General features: G+C 31.1%; 1 protein-coding gene across 11 annotated transcripts in view; it reads left to right on the forward strand.

The window, feature by feature from the left end:
* LOC134711724 (uncharacterized) overlaps positions 1-11,157 on the forward strand; it is a 39,531-nt gene extending 28,374 nt beyond the window's left edge. For 9 of the 11 annotated variants that reach the window (XM_063572545.1, XM_063572543.1, XM_063572551.1 and 6 more), the window contains 5 exons: positions 644-727; positions 1,885-2,033; positions 2,603-2,749; positions 3,088-4,941; positions 7,880-11,157. In XM_063572545.1, coding sequence (XP_063428615.1) covers positions 644-727; positions 1,885-2,033; positions 2,603-2,749; positions 3,088-4,941; positions 7,880-8,093 — 2,448 coding nt within the window. In that variant the 3' untranslated portion in view covers positions 8,094-11,157. Of the gene's footprint in view, positions 1-643; positions 728-1,884; positions 2,034-2,602; positions 2,750-3,087; positions 4,942-5,687; positions 5,722-5,879; positions 5,917-7,879 lie in introns of all 11 variants that reach the window. The other 2 variants (XM_063572552.1, XM_063572553.1) reach the window with 2 other exon arrangements.
* Positions 11,158-11,547: the final 390 nt, after the last annotated feature.

Consider the following 11,547-nt stretch of genomic DNA (forward strand, 5'->3'; position numbering starts at 1 on the left):
TATACCTCAATGCTACATTTTCTCTAAAAAACTTACAAAGTTATTTGGATACTGGAAAGTATATTTTGTAAAATAATAAAAATGTTTTATTTTTCTGTTGAGGCATCTGATAGAAAGATTTCATATTGAATGTACTAAATTTGGAGTCCGACGTCCGTGAACTTTTCACTCTTTGAACTTCTATTTGGGAACCACGTAAAATGATCAATATATGAATCTGTGATTTTTCTCTATTGTTGAAGCATATGATAAAAAGATCATAACATGTCATTTTTCATATCGCATGTATTATCAGCCCTCGGTCAATATCAGCCCTCGAGCCATGCGGCTCTTGGGCTGATATTGAACCTAGGGCTAATAATACATGCGATATGAAAAATGCCATGTAATAATCTGATAATATTGTTGCGAACTGTGATACCTTTTTAAAACTAATTGTGTATACCTCCTTAGATACAGATATCTTTGAGGGTAATTCTAAAGTTGTAACTTAAATTAATTGTTAGAATTTACTTTGTTTTGAGTACTGCACTGTAGTATTAATTATATATTGACTGATTTATATCATATATGAGATTACTATTCAGCTTTTATTTTGAAGGGAAATTAAATTTGTACTGTAATTGAATATTTATATTTTCAGAGTTCATGTTTAGCCTCATCCAGTATAGTACCATTGTTATTAGCACCATTACAACAGATACCCAAATACTCACTGCTTATAAAGGTTGGTTTAATTCTCCTATTGAGACTAGCACCATTACAACAGATACCCAAATACTCACTGCTTATAAAGGTTGGTTTTATTCTCCTATTGTGACTAGCCCGATTACAACAGATACCCAAATACTCACTGCTTATAAAGGTTTGTTTTATTCTCCTATTGTGACTAGCTCCATTACAACAGATACCCAAATACTCACTGCTTATAAAGGTTTGTTTTATTCTCCTATTGTGACTAGCCCCATTACAACAGATACCCAAATACTCACTGCTTATAAAGGTTGGTTTTATTCTCCTATTGTGACTAGCCCCATTACAACAGATACCCAAATACTCACTGCTTATAAAGGTTGGTTTAATTCTCCTATTGTGACTAGCCCCATTACAACAGATACCCAAATACTCACTGCTTATAAAGGTTGGTTTAATTCTCCTATTGTGACTAGCCCCATTACAACAGATACCCAAATACTCACTGCTTATAAAGGTTGGTTTTATTCTCCTATTGTGACTAGCCCCATTACAACAGATACCCAAATACTCACTGCTTATAAAGGTTGGTTTTATTCTCCTATTGTGACTAGCCCCATTACAACAGATACCCAAATACTCACTGCTCATAAAGGTTGGTTTTATTCTCCTATTGTGACTAGCCCCATTACAACAGATACCCAAATACTCACTGCTTATAAAGGTTGGTTTTATTCTCCTATTGTGACTAGCTCCATTACAACAGATACCCAAATACTCACTGTTTATAAAGGTTGGTTTTATTCTTCTATTGTGACTAGCCCCATTACAACAGATACCTAAATTCTGAAGCCTAATAAAGATTTGATCAGATCAGTTTGAATTCCTCTATGGTTTTACCTCTTTAAAGTCAATCTTTTTTAAGAAAAAAACATCCAAAATTTATTAAGAGTTTAAATAAATACTTCAACAGTCCTGCTTTATGATTTGTCTAGTTATTTTCTGAATATTTCTAAAAAGAGAGCTAATTTTGCAGGAACTTTTTTATTCTTAGTTGACATTATTTGATAAAATTCAGTGAATTTATATGACTGACATAGTAGTCCATTTAAACCCTGTTTTGAAAATATTTCTAGAGAGAAAAAGATTATTTTATAACTAGAGGATGAGCAATTATACTTTGTTTTTCAGAATATGTTAAAGTTTACCAGTTCAGATCACCCAGACAGATATTATTTAGAATCATCATTATCAAGGTTAAAGAATTTCCTAAATACAATGAATGATGACCTTGAAGGTGCCATGCAGTTTCTTAACATTGGTAAACCTCCAATATCTCGGTAGGTGGTGTCTTACAAGTATACCTTCCTGAATTATTTTATAACCTTCTATTATATCTGTCTTCGGACATCTCTATCCCTCTTTACTACATAGCATTTACTATTGCTGTAAATTCTGAATTTAAAATGTGTGATTATTGAAATTATTATCGTTGACAGCAGAAAGTTACATAATTCAAGATTTATTATTGAGACCTGTAACAAAGAAGAACATATGATAAAACAAAGATGTAATTATAAGAGTGTTCTTTTCTTTACATTTTCGTTGTTAACAAAAGCATCACCTTAGTTTCGGAATTTGCAGTATATATATCTATATTTATATACATGTAATCCATTTCCAATATTAAACCTACTTAAAGATTTGCTGTATATATTTTGATAATCAAACTTGTTGTAAAGTATGTTTCTGCTATCATATTTTTTTCAGAGGAAAATTGTCAGGAAAGATTGAAAGATTGTTCTTGCTCTCTGCATAGCTTCAAATAAAAGTGTTCTGGTTCTGCTTCAGATCAAAAGTAAAAAAAGTATGGCAACAATAACTATAATGTATTAAATACTATTGTTAGGTCCAGAGATAGCGGGAACTCCGTCAGATCACAGTCCAGTGGTAGTAGCTGTGAAGCTAACCGAGTGTCAAGTGCTAGAGATAGTGGGATCCATTCCAATGGTGAAGATATGGGTAGACATGCAGCATCCCCTGCTACTACTAGGAGGTAAATGAATAAACAGTCAGGAAAAAGGAAAATTTTTAAGTTTAATTCTTCATCAAGATTCATGTACATTTATAGGTCATCTTGCACAAAGTGTTAAACTGGCATATAGAATGGCAAATGTTTGTGGAATGGGGGAGGAGGTAAATGTGTTCGGTAATCAACTCCTTCTGTAAACATATGTTTTTAAGTTAAGATATGAGCCTCACATCTATACAATTAAATACTGATTATAATCTGTAATTTCAAGCCATTCACTATGGTTTTTAGTCTGCTATGATATGTTAGTCTTACCTTTTAAAATTATAGAAAGTGAAGTTCATTAACTATCTATTCAACAGGTATGTTCTTCAGGTGCTAAGAGATAGAAGAGAAAGGGAACAGACCGGTGAACATTTTCATAATGGACCTGCATTGAATCCGATGAGGCCTAATGTTCATGCATTTGGTAGTCATCCTGATCTAAGTGGACCAGAGTACCATGATTACTTTAATAATGTCCGTCATGTGCCTGCATACATGCCATATCAAAATGGACAGAAAATGTATTCAAGTTTAACAAAAATTCCAACAAAAAGTCCTGAAAGAAGTCAAGATAAGCCAGCACGTAAGATTAAGATACGTAAGAGACCAGAAAGTCAGAAAAGTCTACCACTACCAAATTCAAACTATCTAAGACCTCTAACCCCTCATTTACCTATGGGTGGATTATCAAGTCGTGACAGTTTTGATGATCAAGCTGTTCCTAGGAAGAAACAACCTAGCAGACGACAGATGCGGCCAGCATCCTCCATTGATTTTTCACATGCAGATATTGAAAGACGGGAAATGTTTGCAAAAAGTTTCACAAATTCAGGAAATTTTAACCAGGAAGACTCTTATCAAAGAGGACGTAATGAATTTTCTCCAGAAATTTATGAAAGGAAGGAAAGCCATCAAGAAAAACTTTATCGTCAGAGTCAACTGAATTCACCACGTGGGCAGCCTGGAGAAGGTAGAGCAAGGAATGATTTACATATGTCTCTTCAGAAATTGTTAGCTGAACGACAAAAAGCAGATTTAGATAAACAGAGACAAGATAACTATGAAGAAAACCATCCATATGCAAATGATCCTCCATTTAGACCTCTAGCATCAAGTTCTGTAGAGGAAAACATAGACATTAACAATAAACCGCCAGAACTTCCTCCAAAAAATACAGAACAAGTAGAGGATTATGGGATATTTGGAGACGATGACGAGGAGGAAGAGGAGGATGAAGATGATTATGAATATGATGATGATTATCGGGACAGGAAACCAGTGCCAGAAAACCAGAATGTATCAAGACTACAAGAAGTATTAGAAAATTCAGATACATCATCACCAGAACCAGTGACAATTGAAAGTGAACAAAGTGTTTCTCAATCACGAACAAAACATTATGAAATGGATTCTGATCACGAAGAACAGTCACTAACAGAATCTTTGTCTCTTGATCTTACCATTAGTGGTAGTTCAACACATGATCAGAATTTTAGTGGGAGAGGTGAAGAAAGTGAAAAATTGTCAAATGAAGAAAAAAGTACAAAAAGAGACAGAAAAATGAGACCTGAAAATTTAGTTCCTATGAAACCTGAAAGGAGAAAAACTGTGGCTAGCACTACTCCTATTGAAGTCAAAAGTGATGACATTGACAGTGGAAGTGAAAGAAGACATTCTTTTGTTCAAGGTCAAAAGCCTCCAGAAGAATTTAGAAAACCAGAAACAATTAATTCTGAATCAGATAAAAATCAGTTAAGTATTTTTTCAGGAGATACAGACAAGAGAATGACTAAACCATTGTCACTTAAAGCAAGACAAATGGATGCATTTAACATTGCACCTCCTAAGGAGGCAACTTTCTCTGTTTCTCAATTGAGAAGTCGTGAAGGAACAGCTAGAAAATTGCCACAAGTTAATGGACGATTTAGTGTTCCTGTGTTTGATTCAAATTATAAATCCAAAATTCCAACACCTCCACTTAGTCCTACAGACAGTAAATCATCAAAAACAGGAAGTGTTAAAGAAACAAAAATCCCGGTTTACTCGCCATTAAAAAAGAAAGGAGAAAAATCTTCCACTGAAAATATATCCCGGTCAACTGAAGATGTGTCCAAGTTAAAAAAGAAGAGTCACTTCAAGGATTCAATCAAAAGTTTCTTTGGGAGGAAAAGGTATGATACAATTTAGATTTTATTACATCAAAATGTGGCATGAGGTAAAATGGCAATGCTTCCACAACTTTATGTCCAGTCTTAAATCTGCTTGCATGTCTTGTCTACAATATTTAATAAAGAATGGTAGGATTAAAGTGAATATTTTTCTTGTTCACAGTTTAAACTAAAGTTTTAGTCTGTTAGCATGAATGATAGTTAAATAGCTTTTGTTGTTGATAGAATAGGATAAATTTAACTCATTTAATAAAAAAGTTTTAATTTATTCAGTGAAAATTGATTTAAATAAATATTTATTTTAAATAAATGTTACAAAATATACAGTCATCTTTGTTCACAAAGTTTGGGTGTGATTGTTCTGTATCACATGCACTGGTATCTGGACCATATTCTAAATGGCGGTTTAATATTAATAACTTTCAAAAGAATGAGTTATATACTTAAGTTTAAAAAAAAATGTGTTGTTCAATGTTTGGAAAAAACTTATAAAGATCAATGTAAAGAAAAAGTTTCCAAAGAAACAGCATGATGAATAGTTTTTCCAAAGCTGACAGATGTTTGCTAAAAAATAATGATTGCATCACATGATAAAAATAGCTCTTTTTAAATACATGCATGGCCAATTGTAGTCCAGATACTTTGAATTCTTATGCAAACGAATTACAAGGTAACTATTACTTCAAGAAGATAAATTTTAAATAAAGATGAGACCAATACAGTTCTATGAAGATATGATTTTGTTTTAGGTCGTCAATATCAAAAGAAATGGATATGATCTAGGTACAGCATGATTCTATTTTCAGTTCTTTGGTTCAGGATTTTTGTTCTGATTCCTGATTAATCATTTCAGAATCCACACAACACAATTACTAACCTGTTTTGTTACATTTATTTTACTTTATTTTACAAATTGGCTTACGTTTATTTTATTTTTGAAGACCGGGGAATGCAGAGGACTCAGGAAATTTTGAATTTGTATGTATAGCCTTTTTCTCCGGAGCTTAGGTCTTTAGCTTAGCTATGTTAGTTATATCAGAGTATATTTAGAATGTATCCAAGTAGTTTTCTTTCCTGTTTTACTAATTTTTTTAATTGGTTTAAAATACTATTCTATATAAGTTTATAAAGAAAAACTTTTAAACATGACTAATTTAGAAATAAGTGTTAAACTGATATTTTTACACAACCCTCTGTGGTCACCATTGTAAAGCATGACTTGATTATTACGCCATTGCTTACTGCATTTGAGGTCAGCATTGCCAACAGATTTGTGTAAAGGATTCTCATATTTCAGTAAATCATGGTTGCAGTTTTTGATATATCGTCCTTCAATTAGCATTCTCACTTTGCATGTATTTATAATTCACTTTATTTCACTCTCCTTAACATTCTGTTGCACAATCTAATACATATTATTGTATACTTAGAAGTAAATACACATAAAATATGAGTGTAATACAATCAATGCCAATTGTCAGTATGAGCCATACACAATACACTCATACCTGATGATATGGATATCAGTTGGGGTTGCAAGGGCTTAATCAGTCCCCTTATCTGTGAAGTGTCATTACAGATGAAAAAGCCTTATTTTAGGTTTATATTCACGTTTCCATACTCAATTATAGTTTAATGTATATAATATGGCTTTTTCAATATCAACCTCTATTTCAACCCTCAACCAATATAAACCTATGAGCAGAGCTTTAACTGTTAGATTTAATTGGTATCTCAGGTTGATATTGCTGTGATATTGAAACAAACTATTCTCCATCCATAAAATACATTGTTAAAAGAAATAAGATCAAATTACATATACCATGTTTACAAACATATTTCTTCCTTTGAAAAATAAATGTTCTACTCAAATAGAAAACAAAGATTAACAATATTAGTTGAAAGGGAGTTAGGTGATTGTGGGTAAAATAATGGTGCATTCCATCACCCTATTAGTTTAAGGCTATTGAGATTTTAAGTTTCACCCTTGATTGCTGTAAATCTGTTCTTCCATCTATCTTTCAGTCAGTCTGTCCAATTTTCATTTACACACTCCCACTTAAGTTTGCCTCATTCAAATTTTGTGAAACTCGTACAAAATGCTAAAAAACACAATAAGCAGACAGACTTTGAAATTGGGTTGTGAGTCATATATGTTTTTTCGAGTAATGCTTTTTTATTTTAACTTGGAAAATTCCAAAGGTTGAGCAAGGGCATTTATATCCTCAGACACATTCGTCTTTTATTTCTAAAACAGTTGCTACTGAAATGCATAAAGCAGATGGTTTGCATAGGAATTTCTTTCAGAAAATTGCATTGATTCATTGCTTTATCAGTGCAGACAAAGACAGAATTTTACAGCTTTCAGCAACATTATGTGTTTTACATGTTTTTCTGTTTTTGTCATCTTTAAGTATTTGTAGCTATTTGCTTGAACTACAAGATGAAGGGTGATCTTGATAATGGATTAATTTTTTGAAAGGATACATAATATACTGCACTCAGAATATATATTATAATATTAGTCATCAGGGGACAATTGTCAAATTACCAATTGACTTGAGTTCTGAAAAATGAATAGAAGATTTTGTGCTAGTTTTATAGTTTTGTGTTTTGCTGTAGAATATTGAAATTTCTTTGACTGTCATATGAAATTAGAAAATAGTTATTTGAAATTAATTTGCTTGCAATACCTACATCCTTCACAAACTGTTCCTGTTTGTTTGTAACAAGTTAATAATCTTCAACACCTGTACTCTTAGTGTGTTTACAAATATTGAGAGAATTTTATTATGATTAATTTATTTGCACTAATGAATTCATGATTATTTGGGCAGATTTAGAACAATAGATGCTTGATAATATGTTTAATTTGAATATGTTCTTTGAAAAAATTATATGTATGCAGTCTTTTATGAAGTATATTCATTTATATTTATAGGAAGACAGGCAAATACAAGTTTAAAGATCTTTCGGCATCAACCAATGACTTGTGGATGGGAGGATTTGATAATGTGATAGACATTGATATTGCAGAAGATAGTAACACTATATACCATGAAGAATTTCTATCCACCTTTCCACGTACAGCCTCGGCAAACAGAAATCCACCTCCTTACAATTATTTCGTTGAAGAACCTTGCAGTGCTGTCTGAAGCTTGTACTAATACATTTACATCATGCATGATAGGATATCTGTGTGTTTGGGAAGAACAAGACAGCGGGATTATGACTGAATACCTCTAACACCAACACCTTTTTAAATGTCTCTTTTCCTTTTAAGTTTAAATCAATTTCAGATCATTTTTCTGTATTCTGTAAACAGCATCTAAACCCTCATGTACAAGAAATTATTCTCACTTACCTGACTGGTCAAGATATTTGATTGGGGAAGAATACGATAATCTATCATTATTTTGTTCTGATTCACCCATAGAACACAAAATTCAATATTTTTGTACTTGAACTGTTTATGTTTAAATATTCAGACAAAGTTTTACATTCTTAATGAGTTCTAACATGAAATTAAGTCTTTACATTTGTTTCTTGTTATAATACATGTACATAGTTTTGGCCTTCCCAAACATAACACATAATTGTCATTTATAAACATGATTTGCATGGGGCAACTGCATTCATCTCTCATCAGGTCACCATTATTATAATAAACTTTCAGTGGGAAGTCTAGTTGATATAAATTGCTTGCTATAAAACCATTTCAGCTGACAAGCTGACAAATTTTAAGTTTAAAGACTTACAAAAAGTACAATAAAGTAAAATAATTATGTCCTCTGTATGGATAAAACAAGATTCTTGAAATCTTTATTTCAATTAATTAAACATTAAGAAATTCTTTAAAATATTTTATTTGGTTATGAAAAGAAAATCGGTGACCTCTTAGATAGAGTTGATTTGCATAGGTTTTCAAAATCAACCTAAGGAGAGGAAATGGTTTCTATAAAGATGCAAACAAACTGCTTGTTTTTCTTTCGAAATCTTATGCAAAGTTGTCTTTAAATACTGAAGTGTAACGATTAAGATCTTTGGGGCTGATGATATGCTGTCGTGTATCTATTTTTGCCGAAATAAGCCCTGTATTTGTTTACCATTATTAAAGTTGTGTCAGAACCTTTCCTCTCCTTGCACATTTTTACCTTTCGTTATTCCATCATTTTGCTTTCAAAAAGCATGATAAGCCTGTTGCATGTAATTCCAATTTCACATGCTGTTAAGGAGTTCACATTTGTTCCATTAATGTGTTATATAAGAGAGAAAAAACTAACATGTAAATTGAAATGTTTATATGAACAAATCTTGGAACAAATGAAATATAGCTAACATGTCTTCAAACAGACATAAATTGTACAACCTCTACCAAAAATTTGAAAATCAATATATATTTATATATAGTTATGGCATTTAAAAAGTCTTGAAAAAATTAACGAAAAATCTTTATTTAACACAACAATATTGTATGTTTATGAATTTGGCTGGTAAAGACTGAATGCACCATGTCTAATTGATTTTAAGATTTTGTTGACATATATATATTTTGTTGTGTATTATTAGAAAAAGAGATATCAGCACCTTAAGTTAATTGAACCATGTACAATTTATGCTATATATTTAATCATCGATTCATTTTTGTCTGTAAGAAAAAGCATTTATAATATTAACTATGCATTTAGAACAGACTTCAATAGTCGTCACCCCTGTTAGTTAAGACACCAAATTGTAAACATTTTTATAGTGCAATATTTATCATTGTTTACCAGTATTTGTTTATCATCATCTGTCCATATTGGAATTTTGTTTTAATATAAATTTGATTCCTAAAATCATACATTTATTCATGTAGGTTCTTTCATTCTTATTCCCAAAAATCTCTTTTAAGGTGGTACCTAACACTACAGGGAGATAACTCTCTAAAATCAGCTAAACGTTTTAATTATGTTGTGTTGTAAAGGGAACATAAAGCTTCTCAATGATCAAAATTGGTATTTGTCAAACTGCTATATGACCAGTGTAATTTTTCTGACAAAACGGTTGGTTCAAAATTTTTGAAATTTTTATATTTTTGTTCAAGGGTCAAAGTAAATACTTTGACAAAATTTTATGAAAATTAAACGAGCCAAATTAATTTTAGTGAAAGTGTTGGGTACCACCTTAAATGTCCCAAATCTCAGTGACATAGAATATAAGATTTACTGTAGAGTAATAGAAGAACAACCACTAATTTTAATGAATAATCTGTTAGAGGAAACAAAATTAAAGTATAGCTTAGATGTTATTGTTTGCTATATTGAAATTTAGTCTATTCTAAGACTCAGTGGATTCTGTGCATCTATAGACAGCAAACCGGTAATCTGAAGTTCAAAATATTTTAAAATCAAGGTATTGAACAACAATTAAAAGTTCAATTTGAGGCAATTAAAACCCCAAATAATGACTTCTTGCCCAAATCTTTTAAGTGCCAAATCAAACAATATTTGTATGGGTTTTTGTTGTGATGTGTGAACTGTAGTTTGATTCTACTTTGTAGGGGACAGGGTCTTTATAAGTTTTCAGAAGAATTATTTCAGCCAGTGCACACTTTTACAACCATTGTATTATCTGTATGGCCTACTTATTCAACCGTAAAAATTTTGATATTTTTTTTATACAATTTGTAATGTGACTTGAATAAGTGTACAGGTAATCATGATCCACTCTAAAATTTCCATCATTTTGGAATTTTAAGTTAGATATTATAGATCTGATATCTAGATTCTCATTATTTACAAAATCTGATTAAGTAATTATTGAACATTGAATTATATTCTTCAGTAAATATGCTGTCTAAAAATCTTTCATTAAGAAATATACATGGCACTGTTTTACATTTATGTATTTATACATTTTCTAACAGAATTATCATTGTGAAATAGATATGTACATATATCATTGGATCAGGTCATTCAAGTTTTAACCAAAGTCACATGAAGGAAGAAATAACTGATCATTTCTACATACAGTGCTGTATTGATATTTTTATATTTATACATTCTTGTCTTCCATATCTATTTTTAGAATGCTATGTCATCAAATTTTTAACATAATCATCGAATTATAATTAGATTTGTATTTATATTTTACAAAATATACAAATTATGTAAGATATTTTCAAAATATTTCAATATATATGTAAACAAATGAATTGATAAAAACACTGAAACGATATTGTTGTTGTGTTGTGTTGTGTATTCCCCTAAAATCAGTTTCTTGTGGTTGTTTCTTGTAAAACATGCTCATCTTGTTTGATGTTTCTTTGTCAAACTCAATGTGGATAATTTAGTAAATGAAAGTGTTGTTGGTTCAAAACTTACAATGAAAAAAAATTAATGACTTGGTAAATTGACCATTTAACAACATTATGAAAACAAACTAGATTACTGAGAGCACAGCTATCAAATTGATACCAAGTGTTTATCAGACAACTCTCCATCACAATTTGTAAAAGTCAACCATTATAGGTCAAAATATAGCCTTCAACATGGAGCCTTGGCTAAAATATGAAGGTTTTACTACTACAAGTACATTATGTATCACTCAGACTGACATACACAGCTT

This window comes from Mytilus trossulus, chromosome 3, assembly GCF_036588685.1.
Source record: "Mytilus trossulus isolate FHL-02 chromosome 3, PNRI_Mtr1.1.1.hap1, whole genome shotgun sequence".
Lineage (NCBI taxonomy): Eukaryota > Metazoa > Mollusca > Bivalvia > Mytilida > Mytilidae > Mytilus > Mytilus trossulus.